At 45.7% G+C, this 23419-nt stretch overlaps 3 protein-coding genes across 3 annotated transcripts in view; 2 read left to right on the top strand and 1 right to left on the bottom strand.

Annotated features, from left to right (window-relative positions):
* The window catches only part of LOC125765630 (uncharacterized), a 31258-nt gene extending 25235 nt beyond the window's left edge, over positions 1 to 6023 (top strand). Inside the window, exons 15-20 of the mRNA XM_049430965.1 lie at positions 105 to 1124; positions 1269 to 2030; positions 4348 to 5058; positions 5148 to 5320; positions 5386 to 5517; positions 5674 to 6023. Coding sequence (XP_049286922.1) covers positions 105 to 1124; positions 1269 to 2030; positions 4348 to 5058; positions 5148 to 5320; positions 5386 to 5463 — 2744 coding nt within the window. The 3' untranslated portion in view covers positions 5464 to 5517; positions 5674 to 6023. The remainder of the gene's footprint in view (positions 1 to 104; positions 1125 to 1268; positions 2031 to 4347; positions 5059 to 5147; positions 5321 to 5385; positions 5518 to 5673) is intronic.
* On the top strand, positions 2037 to 4341 carry LOC125774737 (uncharacterized). Its single transcript, XM_049444910.1, has 2 exons — positions 2037 to 3013; positions 3470 to 4341. Exons 1-2 carry the CDS (start codon positions 2359 to 2361, stop codon positions 4030 to 4032), a joined length of 1218 nt encoding a protein of 405 aa, XP_049300867.1. The 5' UTR covers positions 2037 to 2358; the 3' UTR covers positions 4033 to 4341.
* A 123-nt stretch (positions 6024 to 6146) lies between the features above and the next one.
* On the bottom strand, positions 6147 to 19812 carry LOC125774692 (scavenger receptor class B member 1). Its single transcript, XM_049444859.1, has 10 exons — positions 18993 to 19812; positions 10025 to 10116; positions 9180 to 9343; positions 8954 to 9098; positions 8009 to 8209; positions 7691 to 7918; positions 7492 to 7609; positions 7258 to 7424; positions 7069 to 7194; positions 6147 to 6530 (listed from the first exon to the last, which is right to left on the bottom strand). The coding sequence occupies exons 1-10, from the start codon at positions 19252 to 19254 to the stop codon at positions 6321 to 6323; spliced, it is 1713 nt and encodes a 570-aa protein (XP_049300816.1). The 5' UTR covers positions 19255 to 19812; the 3' UTR covers positions 6147 to 6320.
* Positions 19813 to 23419: the final 3607 nt, after the last annotated feature.

The following is a 23419-nucleotide window of genomic DNA, read 5'->3' as shown; positions in this document are numbered from 1 at the left end:
GTCATGACAGATTACATATACGGGCCGATGTACTAAGAACTCTTTAACGTGTGTCCCATCAGTTTGGTCTGCTTGCTAATATATTTACCCTTATATCCCTTTAGAAAACTACGACCCGTACAGCAACATACTGACGGTAGAGTTTGTTATCCGTGCCAATCCAACGCCGACCCTTACGTGGTACAAAGGCATCATTAAGCTGGGTGTCTACCCCGACAGCCATATGCGCATCTCGCAGCACTTTGACGAAACGGCGGAACATACGATCGCATCACTCGTGTTTTACGATCCCTCGTACACGGACAATGGCGAGTACATTTTAATCGCATCAAACAGCGTCGGAGAGGCCACGTGCAAACACATGCTAGACTTCTGCAGCAAGGAGCAGTACTTTGAATGGCTTGCCAAGAAACGTCCCGGATGGTTTAAGGCGGAATCGTACATACCGGTTGAACCGACACCCAACTTTGGTGCCGATGAAGATGCCGATGAAGAAGGCGAAGAAGAGGGCGAGGAAGAAGAGGAAGTAGAAGGTGAGGAAGGCGAGGGTCCAAAAGAACCGAAAGTAAAGCGGGCTCCCAAGCTTCCCGACGTGAAGGAGTTGCCGGAGGAGGAAAAGAAGGCTGAAGCAGAAGCTGAAGCTCAAGCCGAACGATCCGTTCAAATTGTGGTCCCGGAAACGGACCCGACTGCATCCAAATCCAAAGAGGCGGAATCCGAACCAGAAACAATGTACAAGCGCCGAAAGTCGCGTACGCAAGTAGCGCTGGAAGAGTTTGAACGGCGCAAGAAGTTCGATTTCGTGTCGCACATGGCTAATGTGCGTGTAGAACCGGGCAAGACGATACGTTTAATCGCGTATGTCAAATGTCCGGAAGAGGTAACATCCTACTGGAAGAAGGATGGCCGTGTGCTCGGCAATGGGTTGCGACTCACCTACACCACCATGCGTTGTGGAACGTGTGTGATGGAGATTGAGAAGTGCAAGTATCGGGACGCCGCCAACTATACCTGTGTCGCCAAATGTCCGACGTATGGAGAGATCGAGCAAAGCTGCACGGTATCAGTTGTTGAGAAAACGGAAATCAAGGGTGAGGCACCGGTCTTTACCCGTCCAATGCAAGGTACGCGTGCGAAAACATTTGTTAGATGGATTGCAATGATCGTCGTGACCTCGGGAAGTTGTAGCAGCATTCGCAACAGTCAAGATTGTCCCTGGAACGCTTATGCGAACGTTTGCGGACGTTCCTGATTTTTTATCCTTACAGAAAAGTACGACCCGATACAGGACGAACTGACACTCGAGTGTTGTGTCCGGGGCGATCCTGATCCAGAGACGGTGTGGATTGTGCATGGAGTATTTATGCGCCACAACACCGGTGGTCGGCTGTACTTCCGGAAGTACCCGGACGGTCGCCAGCAGCTTAAGATTTTTCAACCTTCGAAAGAGGACAGCGGGCGGTACGTGTGCCGAGCGAAGAACAGTGTCGATAAGACGGACATGGTGTACTATCTGAACTACAAGAACAGCGACGAGGATGTGCTGAAGGTGTTCGAGGATGAGTTGCACAAAAAGTCAGAAAAGCCCATCCTTAGCCGTCATCTGCGCCCGAAGGATTGTGATTACAATCCGGAGGATGAGGCCCTGATCAAGTGGTCCGAGTCGCGCAGTCAGCATGGGAAGGATTATGATTATCGGTACAAGCTGCACTTCGTCACGCAGCTGCAGGATAAGACAGTGCCGGAGGGCTCGAATCTTAAGTTTACGTGCTACGTCGATGGAAAGTTCCCGCTGTTCATGTGGTACAAGGATGAAATACCGCTCGTACAGGGTCGCAAGTACCGCCAGAAGACGCGCCGCGACGGCAAGGTTACGCTCGAGATAGTGAACGTGACGACGGAGGACGCCGGCACTTACAAGCTCGAAGCGCGTAATTACGCCGGTAGCATTGAGTCGAAGTCGGTGGTTAGTGTTTATGAAAATCCGTACACCAAATTCGTTCCCCCAATCTTTGCAAGCAACATCCTAGGTAATGAGCGTGCTGACGATACAGCACCACCGTCGAATAATGGCCCGGCAGCACCCGGGGCTGCTTAAGCTGTTTGTCAATTGATACTATAATTTGCTTACTACTACACAGTTCGCTACTAAACGTTTAATCTAATCCTATGTTTATATCTGTCAACTGTCACTACCTGACGGTCTGTATCGGATCGTACACTATACAGCGTGAAACAAATGATACTATCGGGAAAGAAGGCTTTCCATTTCTGCAGCAACATAACCAGTGAGACTACTATTCTATTACCACTAAGATCATCGGCCAAAGTCAGGCTGGATAACTTCTAGGCTTGTGTATGTGTGTGTGTATATGTGTCTTACCATCTTTCGAATATTTTGAATTCTCAGAGTACCAGCAGGCTAGTACAAATCACTACACAGACAAACCGTGTGCTACTAATAGCGCTGTCAGTGCATACACCAGCACCCATCAGCGAGCTTCCTCACGATCGTCGGCGAGTGTCGGTTACGATCACACCAAAGTCAAAGACTACTACAGAAGACATCAACATACCGCCACCGATCAGCATGTGTACAGCCGCGATACCAGGCAAACGGCCTTCGAGCACCGTCGGCCATTGCGTGCGTCGAGCACCTATCACAGCGCGTACTATTATGGCTCGACCCAGGGGCTTGGCCACTCGAGCCATCTTGGCGAGTCGGCGAGTCGTGATGTAACAAGCACTTCAGACATCGCGAGCCAGCGACAGAGACGCAGCTACTATCATGAGCGGTTGACGACCGGAACGCGCCACGATAGAACGGCACGAGATGTACGGAAATCGCCGAACGTTCCGGAACAGGCGCAAAGTTTGTCGGTGGAGCGAACCGAATGGCGGACGCGCGATTGGGCTCGCATCAAGCGTACCAGTCCAGTGGTAGTGTGTGAGGTGGAGGATGATACCAGTAGCGGCAAACACTCGATTGGCAGGGGCAGTAGTGTCGCGCAAGGTAAGAACCGTAACTGTTTGTTAATCAGCTTAGTAACTACACCAAAGGAATGGAGGGAATAACGTTGGAAGCATTCACTTGAACGTTGTAAGAATAAGGGCAAACATGTAAACATTGTAAGGAGGCTTCAATGAAACTGAAAGGGGTTCTGAACTGTTATGTAATCGGATAAATGAAACGTAAAACAAATAACTCACAGTTGTATTGTTTACCACACAAAGTAATGGTGCAGACTTATACGAGGCACGCTGTTAGGGTTTTTTTATCTAACAGACTGACACTTCTTGGGACGAGTATTCAATCACAATTACCACAGATATTGAAATCAACGGTTGTGGGATCGAACAATTTATTTTAGAATAATTCACCAGTTCGAATATTACCTCATTTCCAATGCCGTCCATTGAAATTGAAGAACAATAAAAGCTAATAGTAATCTCTATATCTTTCCAACAGCCACTACCAGCGTTACCGAATCTACTTCATCCCGCGAAGAGTCTAAATCGTTGCGGACCTCCGACCGTACCTCACAGCTGCAGCTATCCACGTCTGACGTCCACATGTCCGAATCGGATCGAACGGGCAGCAAACGGTCACAAACCTACCCGTACCATTATCGGATGGATACGTTCGCCACAACACAGCGCGTCGAAAGTTTCTCCTCGCTGGAAATGTACCAACCGATCGTACAAACTGTGCTGCGCGATCGGCTTGTAAAGCGTGGTTCGAACCTAATTCTTGTCTGCTCATTCTGGGGCATAAACTGTGAGATCGAATGGGTACACAACTATACGAAAATTAACAACGGTGCAAAGTATCGCATCTCGCGCCACCAGGGCATGAGTATACTGGAGATCTACGACATTACGCATCAGGAAGCGGGCATGTACAAGTGCGTGGTGCGGAACGATTGCGGTGAAGACGTTACCAACTGCTGTATTCTGGTGCTGGACCACATACGGTTGTCGTCGACAAAGCAAACGAGACCCGATCGCCATACGTTGACGAGACGTTACTGAGGATCGCTGATCGATGGACTTAGTGTTTAGATTGTTTAGTTTGTAATTTTGTGTCCCATGTTGTCCAGTGCCATTGCGCTCACACTCCATCGAATGTTTGTGTGTTTGTGTTGGTAACTTTCATCGTTTTATGTTCCCACCATTTACGTCCCTTTCTTCGTCGATCGTTTAGTGTGTTTGTAACTATGTGTGCTCTACATGACTACGGCAAGAACTGGAGGTGTCGAGGCACGGGGCCAACCGGAAAATGGGCCTCACCTTGCTAATACGTTTTGCGTGTGCAAAATTTCCCTTTCCCAATTCCTACTCTACTAGAAACCTACTCGCTACACTCGGACGAGATCGTACTGGAGTGCCGAGTTCGTGGCACGCCGCGACCGAACATTGCCTGGATCAAGGACGGCGAGTACATTATCCCGGGCGACAAGTACGAACAGTACGATCATGCGGACGGCACCTGCAAGCTGATCGTGACGAGCCCGAGCGAGGATGACTCCGGCACGTACACGTGCGAGGCGGAAAGTGGTGGCTGCAGTGACGCCATCAGCCACAATGTACAGTTCGTCAGCAAGGAGAAGGTGCTGATGGAACGCACGCACAGTGTGTACCATCGGAATCCGAACCTACCACACTTCTATCAGGGACTGGCCGATTACTCCATCCCGTCCGGTGGTAACATCTGCTTGGTGGTCGAGGTACAGGGTAACTGTGAGGTGCAGTGGTTCCGTGACCGCTATCCGGTTACCGGCAAACCACCGAAGGTTCGCACGTACAGTGACGGTACGGGCATCTTTGCACTGTGCATTACGGCTGCCACGATGGATGCGTCCGGTCGGTACGTGTGCCGTGCGACGAACGCGTTCGGCAAGGCGGAATCCTCCTCGAATGTGGACATCATTAACCCGAACGCGATCAAGGGCGCGAAGCCACCGATCTTCATGTCCCGACCGCAGCCGGAAATCAAGATCAGACAGGGTGATTCGCTTTCGATGGCTTTCAAAATTATCGGTGACCCGAAACCAAAGAGTAAGTGTCGTGAGCCCAGTGCGGGGAATCTATGCAAATCACTAATGATCGTATTCTATTTTCTGTTACATCGTTCGCTGCTAACACAGTTCAATGGATGAAGGGTACGAAAGATTTGACCAACTCACCGCGTACGATCAAGGAAGTGCACAACGACTACATTCGATTCTCGATCAAGGAAGCGGTCGTAGCGGACGAGGGTGCCTACTTTATTGTGGCAAGAAATCGACACGGCATTGATCGTTCGTTTACTAAAGTATCGGTACGTAAAACGAATGGAAGTGATATCGTACTTTGGCAGGATTAACATGTTTATCTAACTTTCAGATCAAACCACCGAGGGGCTACAAGAAGCACCTGGAAGACGATCTAGATCGGGATGCACCCGATAAGGGAAGAAAATAAATAAATATTAAAAAAAAACATGCAAAGCACAGCGCTGAAACTTTACACTTGTAGGTAAGTCTTTGTACAGCGGGATATTCCTTGCCGTATTTCATCCTGTTAATTACAATGTGCTAATCGTTTAGAATCAGATTGAGAAGTAGAAGATAGACTGATGTTGCTGTATATCATGCCCTAACTGTAATCGTTTTTATTTTCTTTCCATTTTAGTTTCATTTGGAATGTTACATTGTGTTTTGAAGGATGCTTTTGCTTTAACGGAGCGAACTAGTGTGTTTTAGAGCAGCTAAGTTATCATTATATCATCGTCCATTCTGCATCAGCAGTACACCCAAATAGGGCATCGAAATAGTAATGTTTTTTTTTGTTTGTATATGTGTACGTACACAACGCAGTCCGTCATCGGCGCGTGGATGATTCGAGTGAAAGCATTGCAAGAATATAATTACCTTGAATAAGTTTTTCTTTCCCATCCCATGCCCCGAATCACTCCCTTCCCTTTTAGTAAGAGAGAAGTTTTTGAGTTTATATATGAATAAAAATAAACGATTTTAAAAGAACTTATCACGTCACGATGGAGGCGGATCACGATCACGACGATCACGTTTCTCAACAAATGAAGCGCGTCCGAACGAGCGCAAGCGCCATCTAGCGCATGCTAGCGGTAGCAAAATCGCATCTGATTCTCTTTAGCCAGTTTATTAACAGTAAACCTTAAATTACTTACAAAACTTAAACTATTAGCTGCAATATGCTACAAACTAGTTTCAATGCTTGTCTGAAGAAAGCACTTCAGTTTTGGCCTGCTGTGTATGTGTGTGGGTGTATGTTTTTTTTTGTTTCGTGTGTTGTACCCACTACCATAAGCTTTCCCTCAGCTCATTGGAAATGCGGTACGCGGAGGAATACGCGGACGAGAGCGTTAGTGATACCTTCGTAATGGCAACGAGCAGCAGAATGCCACCGAACGCAAGCAGACTGTGTTTTACCACCTGATCGCCGAACGGTAGAATCTTCAGATAGAAAATGAAGCGGGATAGCAGCGTCTTCGGCAGTCCTGGCATCATCTGATGTGAAAGCATGAAAGTAGAAAAGAAGGGAAAAAGAACAAGAAAACGAAACAACTTTAATGACGTCACTGTTTGTGGGGGGGTGCTAGCGGGTTTTACTCCCAATTCCGTTACGATACGACAATTGCTGCACAAGAGAGACACATCGATGGATCGCTGATGAGGAAGAAGATGCGCATGAATGCAAATGTGAATGATCAAGAAGATGGTAAACGATGAGTAAATTATGTGAATGCTCTTCGAAAAAATAGTCAAGAAGAGCAGCAAGGTACGCGCAGTTTTGTGCGCAACGGATGAAGATGTCCTCTGTGCGTGTCGGTGTGTGTATGATTGTGCTTTTGATCAGTCAAAGATTTACATTCTCCATGTCAAGCCGGCATCGATGGAACGAGATGAATGGCCGCGGGACCGGCCGTTGGTTAGATATGATATTGCATAGTATTACTGAGCATGCAGCGCCACCCGGAAGCATTTTTTGTATGCATTTGGTTTGCGGCTAGGATGCTGATAAAGGTGGGAATCGCAGTAAACTTACAATTTCGAACCAGAGTGTCGGTACGACGAGGTTGGAGAACTTCTCACAGTGTGCCATACTGCTCAGATCGTTAAGCACCATGTTGATCTGGAACTTGACCGAAAGCTCCAGCGGAAGTCCCGACACCTGTGGTGATAACAAACAATCGTGAGTATTTCTGAGAAATTTTACGCTATTGTCATTTCTTACCGGGTTGATCATAAAATGGCTCCGATGCAATTTTGGATCCGGTCGGGAACCGTTCACATGTGACAACACTTTGGGATCTGCATCAAGGAAGTGTGGATAGCTTAGAGCGATCGGAAATCCGTAGTAGCAGCTAGTTACATCGATCAATCCACGGGGTAAACAAGTGCCTATTGAAAATGAAGGACGAAACATATTAATGCTCTGGAAATCTCACAAAACACTTCAGAACTTTACCTTGCCGACAGTAACACTTATTGCGCCGATCAAATTCTCCATTATCGAGTGCGTTATCTTCAAAAACGAATTTGGTTGCCTTTAGACCATCCACGTCATAATCTGTCCCATTTTGAATCTGAAGAAAGAATGATACTTTCAATTAATTGAACGATACTTTTAAGCTAGAATTTATCCTTTCATCACATATTTAACTCACCAGGACCTGTGCCCGGCACATGCTTTTCCGAAAAAACAGCAACTTATCGTCGGGTTCGATGAAACTCTTAAATTTGGTACCATCGGATGCGTTCCGAATGTTACTGCAGTGCGTTCCATTCCATTGGGCTAGGTCCGGTGATCCGAGATAGGTATCGTACAGTCCCGACACGCTTGCTGATGTTTCACCGGTGAAGAATGTTTCAAAATCATCGTCGAAATCATACATCTGGAGTAAGCAAAGAGAGAGAGAGTGATAGTCGAATGGATAAGCCATCATCTCAGAACCCTCACACTTGCTGCGGGTTGCTTCACTTACCCGATCGATCAAGCCCACTTTGTCGAACGATATCCAGTTGGGAAGAAAAGTATAACCGAGAGTGGTTAGAGTGGTTGGATAGCCGTACATAAACTCTTTAGCCGTCTGACGTTCCAGCGGTTGCACCTTAGTTTGCCGTATAAGCAAATTGATTGGCCATCGGAGAAAATACGGTTGTTTGGCGGCTACATGTGCTATACTCTAGATCGGTGAATGGATAAGGAAGTTTGAGGGGAGGAAGGAAAAGTAAGAAAGGCACACGGAGGGAGCGAGGATTGGAAAATTGGAAGAACAGACTTGTTGGTTTGACAAACGCTTGAACTTGCTACAACAAAGCTTTCACTCACCAACACCGTCATCGCCACCACCACCGACAAGTAATTAGTTGAAACGATGTATTAGAAAATCTTACAGGCATAATAAGAAATATAGGATTGTAGTCCTTCATTCAGGGGGCGGCCCGATGGTGCATGTGATAAACGGCGCCAGTCCACACCGGCCGGACCGGGTTCAAATCCCATTCGGACCGTCCCCCCGTAGCAAGGACTGACTATCCGGCTACGTGATAAAAATAAGTCTAGTAAGCCAAAAATGGCCGGCGTGATCTTGTAAGGTCGTTAAAAAGCTAAGAAGAAGAAGAAGAAGAAGAAATCCTTCATTCTGTTTGTTTTCCTTTTTTGAGGTGTTTTAGAATAACTACGATTAAGGATTAAATCTACACATTCGAACAGTACTCTGATTTCCGAGTAATTTAAATTTCATTTATTTTAGCTCTTTTGATAAGACGAAAAATATTTTATTATTATTCAAATATTACCGCGTTTGATGATATTACGATTGTAAAGTTATTCTTGATCAGTTTCTTAATTCTAGTAATTCTACACTATTAATCACATACAAACAGCTAGAAACTTATTGCAATAGAGAAATGTTCCGTTCACTTACCAGCAGTGCAATGTTTGGCATCATAAATACATCATCCTCACGCAAATTGCCCGACAAACCCTTCTGAAAGATCAACGGATGATGCGGACGCGTTGAAAGCGTTCCATTCTCATTGAACGTAATGTTGTCGTGCGACATCAGCTCTCTAGAAGTAAACAGTATATGTTTTCGCCGATGTTTGCTTTTTATTTCCTTCTTTCATTGCTTCCGCATCCTTGAAACTCACCTGTAAACGTAGGGGCCAACTTCCTCGATCTGCATCTTTTCGGCCCGGCCCGCCATAAAGTCTTCCGCGTTGGTAACGTTGAAAAGGTAGATCTTGATGTACAGATCGACTGGCGGTGTGCGCCACAGGTTGAATATTTCCGACCCTTCTTGGAAGATTAATTTCTGCATGGCAAACAAAGGGAAAGGGACAAACAAACCGGTTAGTTAGGTGTCTTCTGTTTTATTTTTGTAAAGGACATTTTATCCCGCTATAACGGAGCCCGGGAACAACAATCAGATCAATGTATAACGCCGTCTTTCGGTGAACTCGTTTGGGTTATTTGTGTCGTTTTAAATTGCACAGTGCATGGGTAAATGCCGCTGCACAAGAGTGCGCTAACTGCAGTTCGTTCACCACCGTTCCGGCGAGTTGGACGGTGGCGTTTTTATTCGTAATTCGGCTTTCAAGGTCAAGGTTTAGTCCGAAAGTAATCACCGAGTGGGCGCTGAATTGAACGATTTTTATTTCATTCATCGAAAAAAAAACTACGACAAGAAATGCAGGTTGCATGAGGTGCTTGAGGTTCAGGAATTTGCCTTCATTTTCCCTCCCGCGAAGATGTAAAAGCTTTCGTTTGCCATATTAATATTGCGTAAAATAAAATAAATAAAGCTGGAGCAAATTGATTGTACTTCATTACGAATGCAGATTCCACCATGCGCAGACATGAGAAGCATGTTAAAAGTACTTCTTTTTTTTTTTCAAATCCAACTCTTTAATATTCATCCGACAGTACGAAATGTAAAACAACATGTAATGTGCGCTTGATAATGTACGGTTTTAGTTTAATCGAGATTACTTACCCATTTAAATACTAGCAAATAGGGATCAAGGATGTGTACGAGTGCCCCGCAGATGATGAACATGAAGCCGGCAGCCATAAGCATAAACGTTCCTGGAATAAGGAGGTACATAATTTCCATTAGAGTTCTGTGAAACGTTGATAGCTTAAAAAAATTGACATAAATTAAATTTACCCAAAGTTACGCGAAAAACAAAAAAAATCCTAAAATCCATAAAATCATTCTTCATTATGTCAAGCACATCTTCGTTAATTTCTCTTATTACCTACAATTAACCATGAATTCCATAAGATTCTTTAACGACAAATAATCCAGTATGAGATTCAAAATTGTCAAATTCAAATTAAAAAAAAAACTCATTCAATGGATGGATAATAATTTAAACCACACAGCAAAGAGGGTTTGTCTCATTTCTCCTGTTGATGTCTATCGAATCAAGACCGTGTTTTAAATCTCATGCGGACCATTTTCAGAAATGACTATCCTGTCGCTGCTAAATAAAGTTCAAGGATAGTAAGAAATCGTAATCCATATAACCTATTGAGATTTTAGTGCCACAAAAGATGAAGAAGTAGGTGTCTTTCGAATTTTAATAACTTGCCTGAATAATGTTTTATCGTTTATCATATTATATTTCTTCAACTAAATTGTATTAAAATGTAAGTACTAGATCGTGCCTTCTATTCACAAGGATGATTATGGAGGATGTTGCTATGAGTAACCTACGCTTTACCGTGTAGATTCGCTAAACTATTCAAGGAAAAACAAGAAGTCATATAATTGTAAAATAATTACAGTTAATTTAATTTTTATTTGTTGCTTCATAACTGTCCACGCCTTAATGATGCCACAGTGCAGCATTAGCAACAAATTAGACACTGCGTTTAAATTAATAAAAACACAGCGCTTGATGATAGCAAAATGCACTCACCCCAAGTTCGCAAAGTAATCTAACGGAACGTGACTGTGGGAATTAAAATCGCTTTCATCCTTCTGTCCATTCCTAAAGCCCGTTTGCATCATAATGCTTTCAGATGAATCCTTAAAGTATGCTCACACCCAGCAATTATTCGGTATTAAAACGTGTCCGAGCACGATGGTCAAACCGAAAACACGAAGTGCCACGTGAACTTCCGGGAAATAAGTCAGCCCACACGCGGAGTTGCCTTTGGTGTGATTTATCCGCTAATAATCGATGGACACGATTGATTACGTTGCTTTTTCTCTGGGCCATTCTATCGCAGTTTGGGTAGATTTACTCACTTAACCCCACACTTTGTACGAGCTCTTGTATCGATTGTTGACCCGTAACACGTTGCTCGAATGAATGATTCCAACCGATGGGTACTTGGCAGGGAAAGGATTGTAATGTAATTGGCAAAGGGCTCAATACATCACTGAGACTACCGCAACTGGTACGAACGGTGGAAGGCAATCGTTAATAGAAGGGCTATAGTTCAATCGTACCGGGTGGGATCGGCTCGAACAGGCATGAAGAATGAGTTGTTAATGGTATGTTTTTTTGCACTAATCAACAAATTACTGTTTGTTAGAGCGAGGTACTTTGCACTCTACCATTCGCAATAAGCTTTCCTTAACGACGTTACTGGAATAATTCTACCAGTATGACGTTTTCGATTATGCACTGCAATTCTCGATTATCTGTTCAATCTCACCCCATTGGGAACTGTTTGCAGGCATTAGCTGTGTATCCTAGCGCTTCTAAGGATCGATTAGGAAGTCACGAGGATTAACCACTAGCGGTAATCGTCCGGGAATTATCCGCATATCCGCCTCAAAGCGGGTCAAAACAAAAGCAGATAAGCATAGTTCACATGGCCAATTAAATAGCCATCGGTTATGCCTGTCATCGTTAACCGACCAAAGCAAAAACGTGTTGATGACATGTGCGCCCAGAGACAGCTGCGCACACTTTCCTGCGAACGCGGTTGCGACCAGTGATTAATTTCGGCGTGCTCAACCGTATCATTGATGAGTTTCCGATTTACCGTGAAAAAAGGAATCGACCATAAACATAAATGTTTAAGCATATCAAGTAACGCTTCACTGATCCTATCCGGCATGTGAGCGGTTGCGATTATGGCGCGTTTAGCAGGGCGACGCCATGTAACCAAAACAAAAAAAATGTATGTTTCCTCGAGGAGAACAAAATGCTTCATCGCCGGGTAATAAAGCCGAAGGTTATTTTGGTCTCGAATCGATGAAAATATATGTATGTGCGTTCAATTTTTTTTTGTGATAAAAAAAATCGAAATCGTTTGCTTAAAGAATGGTATGAAATATTTAAAGCACTTTTGAACAAGCAAACAAAAAATGTAAAAGTTCAAGGCAATCCTGGCGAACTGCACGATGTAACCTAGTTTCGCTTTACACACCTCTCGCAATGCTGTCTTCATTTGGAAAATGCGCGTAATTACCTTACCGAAAATAACGCTTTACTGAAAAGAAGAAAACATCAACCCTTAAGGTAATGATTGGAAATTCTAAATGTCATGTCCTTGGGGCCTTTGCGAGTAACGGCAGTTAAACCTCAAATAAAAAAAAAGCTTCAGCCACACCTCACATCTTTACCACATCAATCACCAACCCAATATCGGATCGTACGGAACAGGATCGAAGCGAAATGGTACACGTGAGCCGTCGTGGCCCGTAGGCATTCATCAGCGAAAATTACCATCTCGGAGGATCGACGGGCGACGAGATTCATAAAATAATTACACCCGGAGTTGTGATTTATAATCGGGAGCTCAACCCCCCACATGCCCGCGCTTCAGTGGTCACTTTGGGGGTCGTACACAACATACTGGCCGGTGCGTTTGTGTGTGCTTTGTCAATTTGCATTCGAACGACATCCTCTCGGCAACGGAACGTTACGATGCTGCTGCTGGTTGTCGTTATCGATATTCATATCGTCCGATACTGGTTTCGGAGTGGGTGCATTGTTTACAGTAAGCCATCTTGTTTTATTCGACACCTACGACGCTGTATTTGCATACACCCCGCTTCGTTAGTGATGTGTGAAGCTCTTCTTCACACGACGGGTGGCCACCACGGGATGATGACACGGGTGTGACTAAGGAAATGTGATTCTCGGTTTTATGCGTTTCACTTTCTTTACATTGAAGTGGCTTGTTGTAATTGGATAAGAATTCTAATGAGACACTAAAGTGTTGATGAAGATCGTGTTTAAAATTGACCATTTCACAGCTCATTAATTACGTTACCGTGAACCGGGGATTATCCGTGCTTGCCAGGACGCAATCATGGTCGGTTAAATGAATAACACGGTTAACAGGTACATCTTCTTTTGTTAAACGATATTAACGGGTATCAAATCCCATCCGGACTGAACCACCGTACGTAGTACTGACTATCCTGTTACGGCTAAATAAAGTCCAGGAAAGACAGTAATGGCAGGAAGAGACCTCTTGAGCTATTAGTGCTACAAAAGAAGAAGTTAATTTACTAGGAGTGAGGGTTGTCCAAGCCCATGAAACTGTTCTTTGGTATTTCTTTCCGAGCTGCACTGATGATACGGCATATAGCAATTTTATTGTTGATGTATTAGTTTTTATGTGCCATACAGATGATTTGACACAACCATAATGCCTCTAGGAACGAATAATATCATTCCTCTGAGATATCTGAAATATGATATCTTCCCTTACTGAGTGATCCATTGCTTCGTCAGCGCTTTTCTACGACGATCGGGTGATTCTTCAACATTCAATTGAATTACACAAAATAAAGGTGTAATTTGAGATAGTTATCCTGATCGCTCCTGGGTCGACGTACAATTCTGTATTGTTATACAAAAACTGAGAAACAAAATGCATTCCTAAATACCTTATACAGAAATAAAAAACCTTAAAAGAATAAGGTTTAGGTTTGACAACCCTGTTTTAAGTAAATACTTTGATAATTAATGGAAACTGTGTGTATTGTTTCCACAAAATATTGAGCACAGTCACATTTCGTATGGTATTTCAATAAAATACCTGTTTGCTACTGTTATGTCCAAAACATTATCAACTAAAGCAATTACTCCATTTTTTAATTAAATAAAACACACATCATGTTGAGCACGGTTGCATACATGCACCCGATAGTAAACAAACACTAAACTCCAATCTACTGCATACGCAGCAAACCGAGCGTTCGACCTTGGGCTTCTCCGTCTGCATTACTTCCCTTCTTCCCTCTCTGTCTCTTCACCAACATACGATCGTTCGGAAAATCTATGCTTATCGGCTAAGAAGCCAGATGCTTCGCATGAACATTCCAAGAAGGTCTCCTCGGCAAGTACTCGCGATCGCATGGGGAGGCTCGAAACCGGACTGTTCGGAGTGTGCCGTGTGTGTGTGTGTGTGTGTAGTTCTTTGCGCTCCATTGGTTAGACACACACACGTGTACACATTCACGGCAGGCGTTTGAAGCTACCCACAAGAGACACTTCGTATGTTGCAAGGTTGCACGGATTGGGGCTTCTGTGTGGTGCATCGGGCACAGCCACGAATGCGTCTGCTGGCGCACTTGGGTGCGGGTCTCGCGATCCGCTATCGTTACCAGCCATGTGGAAATCATAATTGAAAGTGCACTTTCCTGCCAGCCAGCCTGTTTGCATTGTCTGACACGGTAAGGTAGGTCCGTGTGTGCGTTTTTTTCCTCTCAAAATGGTCAGTTCTTCCGTTAGACATTTAACCTCTTAATTTTTTTTGCTGTTAATTCTTTGCTTCTTGTTTTCTAGTTCCAGCAGATGTTCGCACTGCAAACAAAGCGATCGAAACACTCGAACGAAATGGAAATTAAACACTGTTGCGCGGAGGTCTTAACAGCTCCTTAGGTCCGAAGGATGAAACCCTTTGAATAGTGGTATCAAGTTGGAAATTGGATTTTTTTTTTTTGCTGTTTTGTTTGTTAATTTCGTACAGCAGAAGGACATGAAGAAGTGCTGGTGTACATCACTCATCCCTTTTTGCGATCCACACCCCTTATCGGGATGATCTGTCATCGTTTGGTGTGGCACTAGCAACCGCAAACGACACTGAGCTGTCACCGGGAATGACAAGGAAAATGGCCACATCATGATATATAAAGGTCGAAAGCAATGCGTTCAATGCACAATTAATTCCCCACGAGCATGGTCGATCGTACAGGACGTACAGGCGTGCTGACACGATGGCCACAGCAAACCCCGCTTGGAGAATTTGTGACCATGAACGCAATAACAATAAAACAATCACGATGGCCGGCAGGTTGGTGTGCGGCAAGATACAAAACAAAAATTAACTGGAAACTACCCGCACAGCGAAGAAACAGGTACTCCTTGACCCTGGTCGGAGGACACGGCGGCAGGACGATCGACAATATCGACGTTCCAGAGTGTTCTTTTGGCCGTGCGGTGGTGTGATCTTACCCTGATCTTGCTTCTTGGGATAAAGTTCGTTCAAGGGGGGGGGGAGGTTTTTTTTGCTACGCGCATTATGACCGACTCGTTGCGCTACTGCGTCATACGGCGGTGAACTCATTAGTGGAATCCGAGCGCTCGAGCGCACACAGCGAGAAGAGAAACAGATCCTGGAGGTGAATTTATCGTGTCGCGATGCAAACCGAGGCCGGTCGCATCGTTGGCATTATCAAACCTCGAGGGAGAGCGAGAATGAGCAATTAACATTTGCATTCACCCGGTGCCGGCGGATGGACCACGGCTGGACCGACTCACCGATAGACGTCATTGCAAAAATTTTCCATTTCCAGTAACGGGCTAATCCGAATGTGATTTAATTTTGATGGAACATCAAACTCATCACACACACGCTGACCCCGTTCGTTTGCAAACCCGTTACGTAATTGTGCATCCCGGCATTGCATAAACGTGTGTTGTCTTGTTCGCCGTCCCAATCCCAATCGTACCGCTTCCTCAACAACAACAACAACAACAATATCGCCCTCCTTCACCCTGCCCGGTAGCTAGGGTGTCGACCTACACCCTCCGACATCAATTAAAGTGGAGAACTTTCCCGACTGCAGCCGACTGTACCGAAAGCCCCCCTAGAAATCTGCTGCGTCGTTCTCGCTTTCCGACGACATTGGCCATCGGCATCGCCGGCAAAAAAAAACTACCCAGTCGCTGACCAGCTCGACCGTACGGGTGGGGTTTGGTAGAGGCGTGATGATAATTATTGGTAGACATTTTTGTCCCCCGCCGCACGCAAAACGAAGCGCTACGGATAGAAGGGTGGCTCTCCCTTTTCAGCCCTTTGACCGAGGTGCGAACCGCACGATACGCGCCGGGGAAACGGTTGAGTCAGCCAGGGTCTAGCCAAACGGTAACAGGATATGCTAATGGTTGCGGTAATGCAGGCCCATTACGCCCTTTCGCTGCGTGCGTATCAGGTGTGTAGGGTGCAACCGTTCTTGGCGACCATTCAAGGGTTAAAATCATTAGCCTCGAGTTAAGCGCTACCGTTATCCGATGTCCTAGCCGGTAGGAGCGGTACGGATTGTTTGTATTACACCGCACAACAACGCGAGAATGTGTATTAGCGTTAACTTGTTTACACATTTTTACATTGTTAACGTCGCAATATTTATTTAAAAAGGAAATAGTTTACATTTGAACCTAGGATTAACGTTTGTTAGCTGCTAAGAACGATACGTTTATCAACTCGGCTGTTTGACCCATTCGTTGCGCTGTCACTAATTAAGCGATATGTGTTCTTTGCTGTTGCCAGAGAATGGAAGATCACAGAGATCTCTACCAGTGTTACGTGTACTGCCTGCGGTGCCTTTCTACTAAATGCCCCGTAGGAGATTATGAAATGTAATTGTACCGTTTTCGCAAAAATGAAAATCATTCTCTATGTGCATTTTATCTACAATCAAGATTGTATAACACTTCAAACCTATCAATTACCCCTTAGAAAACGGTTAGGCCCTTAGCCAGAACCTAGCAGCATCAAGCAAACAGATGTTTTTATTTTTGCAATTTAACAAAATGGAACATTTTTCCATTAAGGCAAAACCTTATTGAATGCCAATAGCGTGAGCTTATGTACGGGCCGTAAACATAATGATCTGTAATTCCAAATCGCTTCCTAATATCAATCACTGCAAAATAGCTCCAAGAACGAGTAGTGCACGCGGTATACTTATCCCGTGATCATGGCCATACCGCCCGGTATGATCATGGGATTGAACATTTGAATTGATGGTGTAGCCGTCGCTGTCCATCAAATACTGGTTTGCTTGTTTGCAGCGGTGGCATAAATCGCCTTCTTGCTGTCCCGCCCGGGAGCAAAACGGAGTCTTAATTTCCCGTGTACCAAGTGTGACCAGGCCGGTCGGGTTCGCGTATCGAATAATGGTTGCGCGTTGTTCGAAAGTATTACAAAACGTGCGATCGTGGAGACTCGTTTGTGTGTACCTGAGCGGGTTAAAATTAGCTATTCTTCGCAACGTGACACGAGCCCAGGCAAGAGGAATATCTTGTCATCCAAGATTGTTTACACACACCCACACACACACACACACACACACACGCAGGCCCGTAGATGTACCGTGAATGGTGTAAAATAATGATCGTCCGAGGATCAGGCCCCGGTCCGATCATGCATATAATTCAATATTCTTACTACCACTTGATGTCGCTGCTGTCCCCAGCAATTAAACGATATCAAGCGCTATCTCGATTGTAAACTGGACACGTCCACACACAGGCACATGGTGGCCTGTGACACAATACGCAAAAAAGGCGTTGAGGTTGAGGCAGAACGCGCAAAGAATGCACTCGGAATGAAATGGTCGCGTGACAAAGGGTGAATCGGAAAGGGAGGAATGATGCGGCCGAAGGTAAGAGTCGTTCGTGTTTGCGTATGCGTCGAATGCGGAAATAATTGTAACCTCCTCAATCGTCGCAATACGACAGATAACAGCAGTGTACTGCAAAAGGTTTTAGTTCTTTTGCTCCATCTTGGTATCCTGGTCATAGCCACCAGTGAGTAGTGCTGTGAAAAATGTTTGTCGTGTTTCTGGGAATCCAATTCTGGGTTCTGGGCTGGGCTGTCCTCTGATAAAACCGGCCCGGACTGCGCCGTGGCGCGTTCTGTCACACTAAATACCAGGGCGCGTGTCAAGATGTCGGTATTACACTACCCAGTGTTGCGCCAACACTGTGTCGGTGGTACAGGTTTTTCCTTTTCCCCCCTTTTTCCCGTATCCCTTTTTCCCACTCGGCTTCGAGCGGCTCATGGTTTCGTACATTCTAGTCTTTCCACCCCGCTCCGTAGGTATCGCGATCGCATGAAAAACGGAGGGCAGAAGAAAAAAAAACGATCGCTAGGCACACAAAATTTGGACACGGATCGGATCGGGTGATCGGGTAGCGATGGGTTTACACTTGTTGCCCTTCGATGCGAGCGCATGATTGCAACATCCAACCTGCTACCTTTGCGCACCATCTGTGCGGATTCCGTCTCCGTTCTTGGTCGTGCAAAAAACCAGCTCGGAATCGGCTTATTTTTCCAGTTAGCATCGCAAACATGATGATGTCCCTTTCTGCTCTGTGTGCGTCTCCTCGCATTTCGCTCTCTGTCTCTCAATTGGGCACGCGAGTGTGGTATTTCTTCTGTGTGCACATTTCTGGCTGTGTGTGGAGGGGAGGGGGGAGGCGGTCTGGTCTTAGCCACTCTCGCTTTCCGTTGCATATATCCCTTTCGACGGGTTGTTTTTTTGGCTGCAAACTATGCACCAGCATCATCGGATCTGCCGCGCAGAACGCACTCCGACTATGGTTCGTTGGCCCGGTTCGAATGTATCACACGCGACTATTTAATTTTTCCCGCTGTTTTTTACACCATTGACTTTGGGTACACCACGCCAGTAAGGACCGACGAACAGTACCCTCCCATTTTCACCTCTACAGCATTCATTCAAACAAAATACTTACGGTTTGGTTGGCGCGTATGTCGGCCATGTTTCGGTTGGTGGAAGAAGTAGTCGAGCAGTGAAAATTCGCTCCGCATGCGACGCCGGAATGGTCCAAGGCTTACCGAACGCCTTCGCTGTGGCGTACCGGAACTTCCGGCCGATGACGAGCAACAATCGCCACTGCTTCCCCCCAAACTGCTCCCATTACCCCCGGCACAGCTAGGACCGCCGCCAAAAATGGTTTGATACTGGCTTCCGAACAAGCTCACAAAGTCACGCATTATTGTTGTGTTAGAGTTTTTTGTTGTTGTTGTTGGGTGCCACAAACACTCACCCCTTGATGCGCACACAAATCACTAGTAAGTCGGGATGGTTTTTCTCACACACTTCCTTTTTTTCACAGCACAGAACCCCCTTCTTAAGATTGTTTCCTTTTACTCCCTACCCCCTAAATGTTTGCTTCTTTGGGTAGAACTCACTGCACGTAAGAATAAAACCCACCGAAACCCAAAAAGTACGTTAAGCAACGAAACGAAAAGAGACAAACAATTCACACACAGCAAAAAGCTTTCACAACGCACTTTTGTATGCACTCAACCTTTATCCTTGCTCGAAAAACGATAAATCTGCCATATAAATACTGGCGGAAACAGCGCACTTAATCACAATGTAGTGATCACACCACTCTGACTCAGGCCGATATGTTTGACACGAAGGATTCAAGCGCATAAACGTAAAAGACTGCAATTTGTATGATAAGTAACTTTTGGTTGCTTTGCTTCCTTGGTAGAATTGACGCAGGAGCGTTAAGCACTCGTGTCCGTTGTGATGAGCGCGCGGTAGTAGACTGTGCGAGTGTTCAGGCGCAGGCTTCTTTGTAGTGCACTTGCACCGTGCGTTAAGTAACCTCCCGTCTTGGCACCCTTCGCGTGCGCCTCCTCGCCCGTCCCAGCCCCCTCTCCTCCGCCCGTGTGTGACGCTGCATCGTCATTTGCAAGCTGCAGCCGTCGGCCACCACCGGATGGATCGTCCGCATAGTGGAACCTGCTGGAACTCGAATCGAGTGCCACGCTCGATCGTACTCGCGAATGAGACGACCGATCGGGTACGGTACGCTGGATGGAAAAGGATAGCCTTTTTGGGGCAGGGTTGGTGCAAGGCGGGTAGGTAGGAGAAGAGTGAACCATTGCGAAAACCAGTTGATATTGCGATGGCTAGACGCACTAAAGCCTAGAGTCGGACTGGGTGGACAGTTTGCACACTCGTGAGTGCTGCTGCAATGCGGTACACTGGGCTAAGCATCGGATGCATTTATCACACACGCATCCATCACACTCGTGTACGATGCACCACAGCCAGTTTGGTAGGGGTTTTGCGTGTTGGATGCTGTAGAAGTTCTACGTGGACTTGTCTTGCGAATCGTGCACGCACAGTAATGTTCCTTGTGGTTTGTGACACTGTGCGTGCATCAAGTGGTAGAGAAGAGTTCGAAAGGTCTGTCAAGCAAAAAAAAAGTCAATGAACACCCGCACACACTGGTCCAGTGTCAACTTGTCTGGCGAACGGTTTTTATGCTTCCTCTCTAGGACATACGGACGACATTAACGCGAGTGAGGGAGGAGTAGCTGTGAAGCGAGGGGTAAAATGTCGATCACTCGGTTGCATACTATTTCTACCACAGCAATCACGCGTGTGACACTCGTTCCATTATTATGCACGCACGCGGGTAAGCAGTATCGGATTCCTCATCGGACGATTGATGTGTTTTACTTATAGTGGCTAGGACTCTCCATTAGCGATTAGACGAAATTAATAATGCCCCCGTGAGGGTCACCAGGGAACTCGGCGGTGTGTGGTGAGTGCAATTAGTCTGGGGTCGAGGTCACTCGTCAGGGGTCAGGTCGACCGTTACTCGGACGGACACCCCGGATATATTGGGTGGTCGAGTGGTCTTATAATTCAGGAGCCGGTGACTGTTCTTCCTTTCCTGCTAGATCGACCCACCCACACATTGACCGTTTTGGGAAACCCCTTTTGGCAGGATGATGATGATGATGGTGACAGGAGAAAGAAGCAAATGAGAAGTTCCAGGAGTGGGGCCATTAACCGCACTTGAATTCGAACTCCACTCCATTGCCATTGCCTCCGCACTGCGTAAGTGTACACTCAACCGCTTGTCAGTGTTAGTATGCATGCGTAGTGCGTGTATGTGGGTTAGTCGTTCTTGCGGTCATCTAAGTCATTGGTCCCCAACCTATGGTCCGCGGACCACTTGTGGTCCGTGGCTTAAGTAGAAGTGGTCCGCGGAAGAAATTTTCGGTCGTTGGACCGATCATTTTAATACATATTGTTTACCATTTCAAGCGTTTTTACATGACGAAATCGTTCTACACCCCTCGATGTGTCAGATTGCGGACAATTACATTTTTTGCTAATGTTTTATTTCAAAAAATCCGTTCTTAGAGTCTCATGTGGGCCGCGATATACTTATGTCGAACAAAAAGTGGTCCGCGGTACTAAAAAGGTTGGGGAGCACTGATCTAAGTGAACGAGCAGTTAGTAGCAGCTCGTTTCGCTAATTGCGCGTAGCACAGTGTCCCCCAATGTCACCAAAAGGCTTGTATGTGTGTGTGTGTGTTTGTATCATTCAAGCCATGTTTGCCATGTTGGAAGCGTTAGTAGTAGAACTTTACCGTGTGGTGCATTGTACTATACTCAATTAAATAAAATGCGTCTCGTCGAGCACTTATCTTATTCTACTGCACTACGTTCCCTCCCTCCCTTACCTCTCACCACCCCACATCCACGATCGCTTTAAACGATCGCTTGCACGTTAGGAATGCATCCGACATCCTCCCGACCCGTTTGTGGCTGTAGAATAAAAAAGAAAAAAAAAACACGAGCACGATTACAAAACACACCGTGCGCGACCTTCGTACGCAACAGTGACTCAGGGGAATCCCTCCGAATGTCGCTCAACCGTGGCGCTTCCGTGAACATCGTGAAATGGAAAATCACTCACCGTCGATCGCTTACAAAGCGCACAGTACTTTTCCACCGGAGAGTGTCTTCCTCATCTCGTACCCGTGACTAATTGGTTTCGCTCGGAAAGAAAAGCCACCGGGCAGGGAGAAAGAACGCGATACATCGAGCTGTGCTGTCCCGATCACGATCGCTGGCGAGCATACCGTTGATAGAAAGACGCCCTTAATTCCCTTTTTCGCCCAGCTCACGTGTAGTAAAATGCGGCTTTCCCTGGTAACCTGTCACCCTTATTAATTGATTACAAATGTAGCGTCAGTCAGTGCACCGAACCGCAAATACGAGTCGGGATACGGGTTTGTGTGCATCGAGAATGCAATAAATAACGATCCGTTATGGTATAAATATTAATGATGACTCATTCGTCGGTTCTCGGTGTTTGATTCTCACGTGCCTGCTAACCACCTTAGGTGACAGGTTCTTACTAAAGACGTCAAACGAAACGTAGGAAAATACAAACTTCTGCCAGCTTGTAGCGACCCATTGTAATTGGACCACGTAGTAGAGGATCCTTTAGAGAGATTTAGAAAACAGGTTTCATTTTCATGGTAAGAATGACAAACGCTACCAGTGAATGAGATACTGGAGAATGCATCTAGACCGGTGTTTCGTAAAGCTTATTGTAGGGGTGTATAGAGTCTATATGGAATCCGGATGTAGCAGGTTAAAATTTTATTAGCATCCTTGGTAGATGAATCAATAAACTGATGGGGGATGTAATGTTTTTGTACAATGTTTCAATTGCGACTGCTATAAAATATGTTCCTACTCCGAATAGGTTAAAATTTCAAGTAAAAAAAAAAATACTTCAAAGACGCAAACTCGAATGAAAAAGAAAAACGAATGAAACAGCGATATTTTTTCAACATCCGGAAGTGGAAGAATATTCAGAACAGACAATCAATGACAGAAGAATATCTCAAGACAAGATATCTCCATAAGAAAAACGGTAAATACTTCCCTTCACATAATACTTTATTGATCTACTTAACGACAGGTGTTTCACCCTACAGCACTCGACTCTGCTCCCATCCGTATGGGATTCCATTTCCCATCCAGCTCCGGCGGCAGAACAGAGTTCAAGGGCCACTTCAAGCTCAAGCCCTTCAAATTGTTGCGTTTCCCGCCATTCGCGTGCTTGAAAGCTTCCCAACCGTCATTCAAAACAGTCATTCATACTTTCGCTACCGAGGTGTGTGTGTGTGTGGCCGCCATCGTTTATTTCGCTTTCTGTGTTTTGTTCGTTTCGCGGGCTTTTGCGTACGAGCTCACCCCTCGCCATCACCCCCCCCAAAAGAAGCTTGCAACGCGGGTGGGAGAATAAAGCACCAAGCCCTCTGCATCGAAAGCTTTCGTCAGTTAATACCGTAGTGGCCGCTTGAAGGTACCGTTAAGCTCGTACGG

This window comes from Anopheles funestus, chromosome 2RL (genome assembly GCF_943734845.2).
Source record: "Anopheles funestus chromosome 2RL, idAnoFuneDA-416_04, whole genome shotgun sequence".
NCBI lineage: Eukaryota > Metazoa > Arthropoda > Insecta > Diptera > Culicidae > Anopheles > Anopheles funestus.
The sequence above is the reverse complement of the archived record's forward strand: the minus strand, read 5'-3'. Positions and strand labels throughout refer to the sequence as shown.

Coding starts and splice junctions, on each gene's coding strand:
- LOC125774692 (XM_049444859.1), bottom strand. CDS start 19,254: ATGCGTGACTTTGTGAGCTTGTTCGGAAGCCAGTATCAAACCATTTTT. Junction 8,210..8,953: donor TGCCAAACATTGCACTGCTG/GTAAGTGAACGG, acceptor TCACCGATCTAG/AGTATAGCACATGTAGCCGC. Junction 7,919..8,008: donor AAGTGGGCTTGATCGATCGG/GTAAGTGAAGCA, acceptor TGCTTACTCCAG/ATGTATGATTTCGACGATGA.
- LOC125774737 (XM_049444910.1), top strand. CDS start 2,359: ATGTGTGTGTGTATATGTGTCTTACCATCTTTCGAATATTTTGAATTC. Junction 3,014..3,469: donor GGGCAGTAGTGTCGCGCAAG/GTAAGAACCGTA, acceptor TCTTTCCAACAG/CCACTACCAGCGTTACCGAA.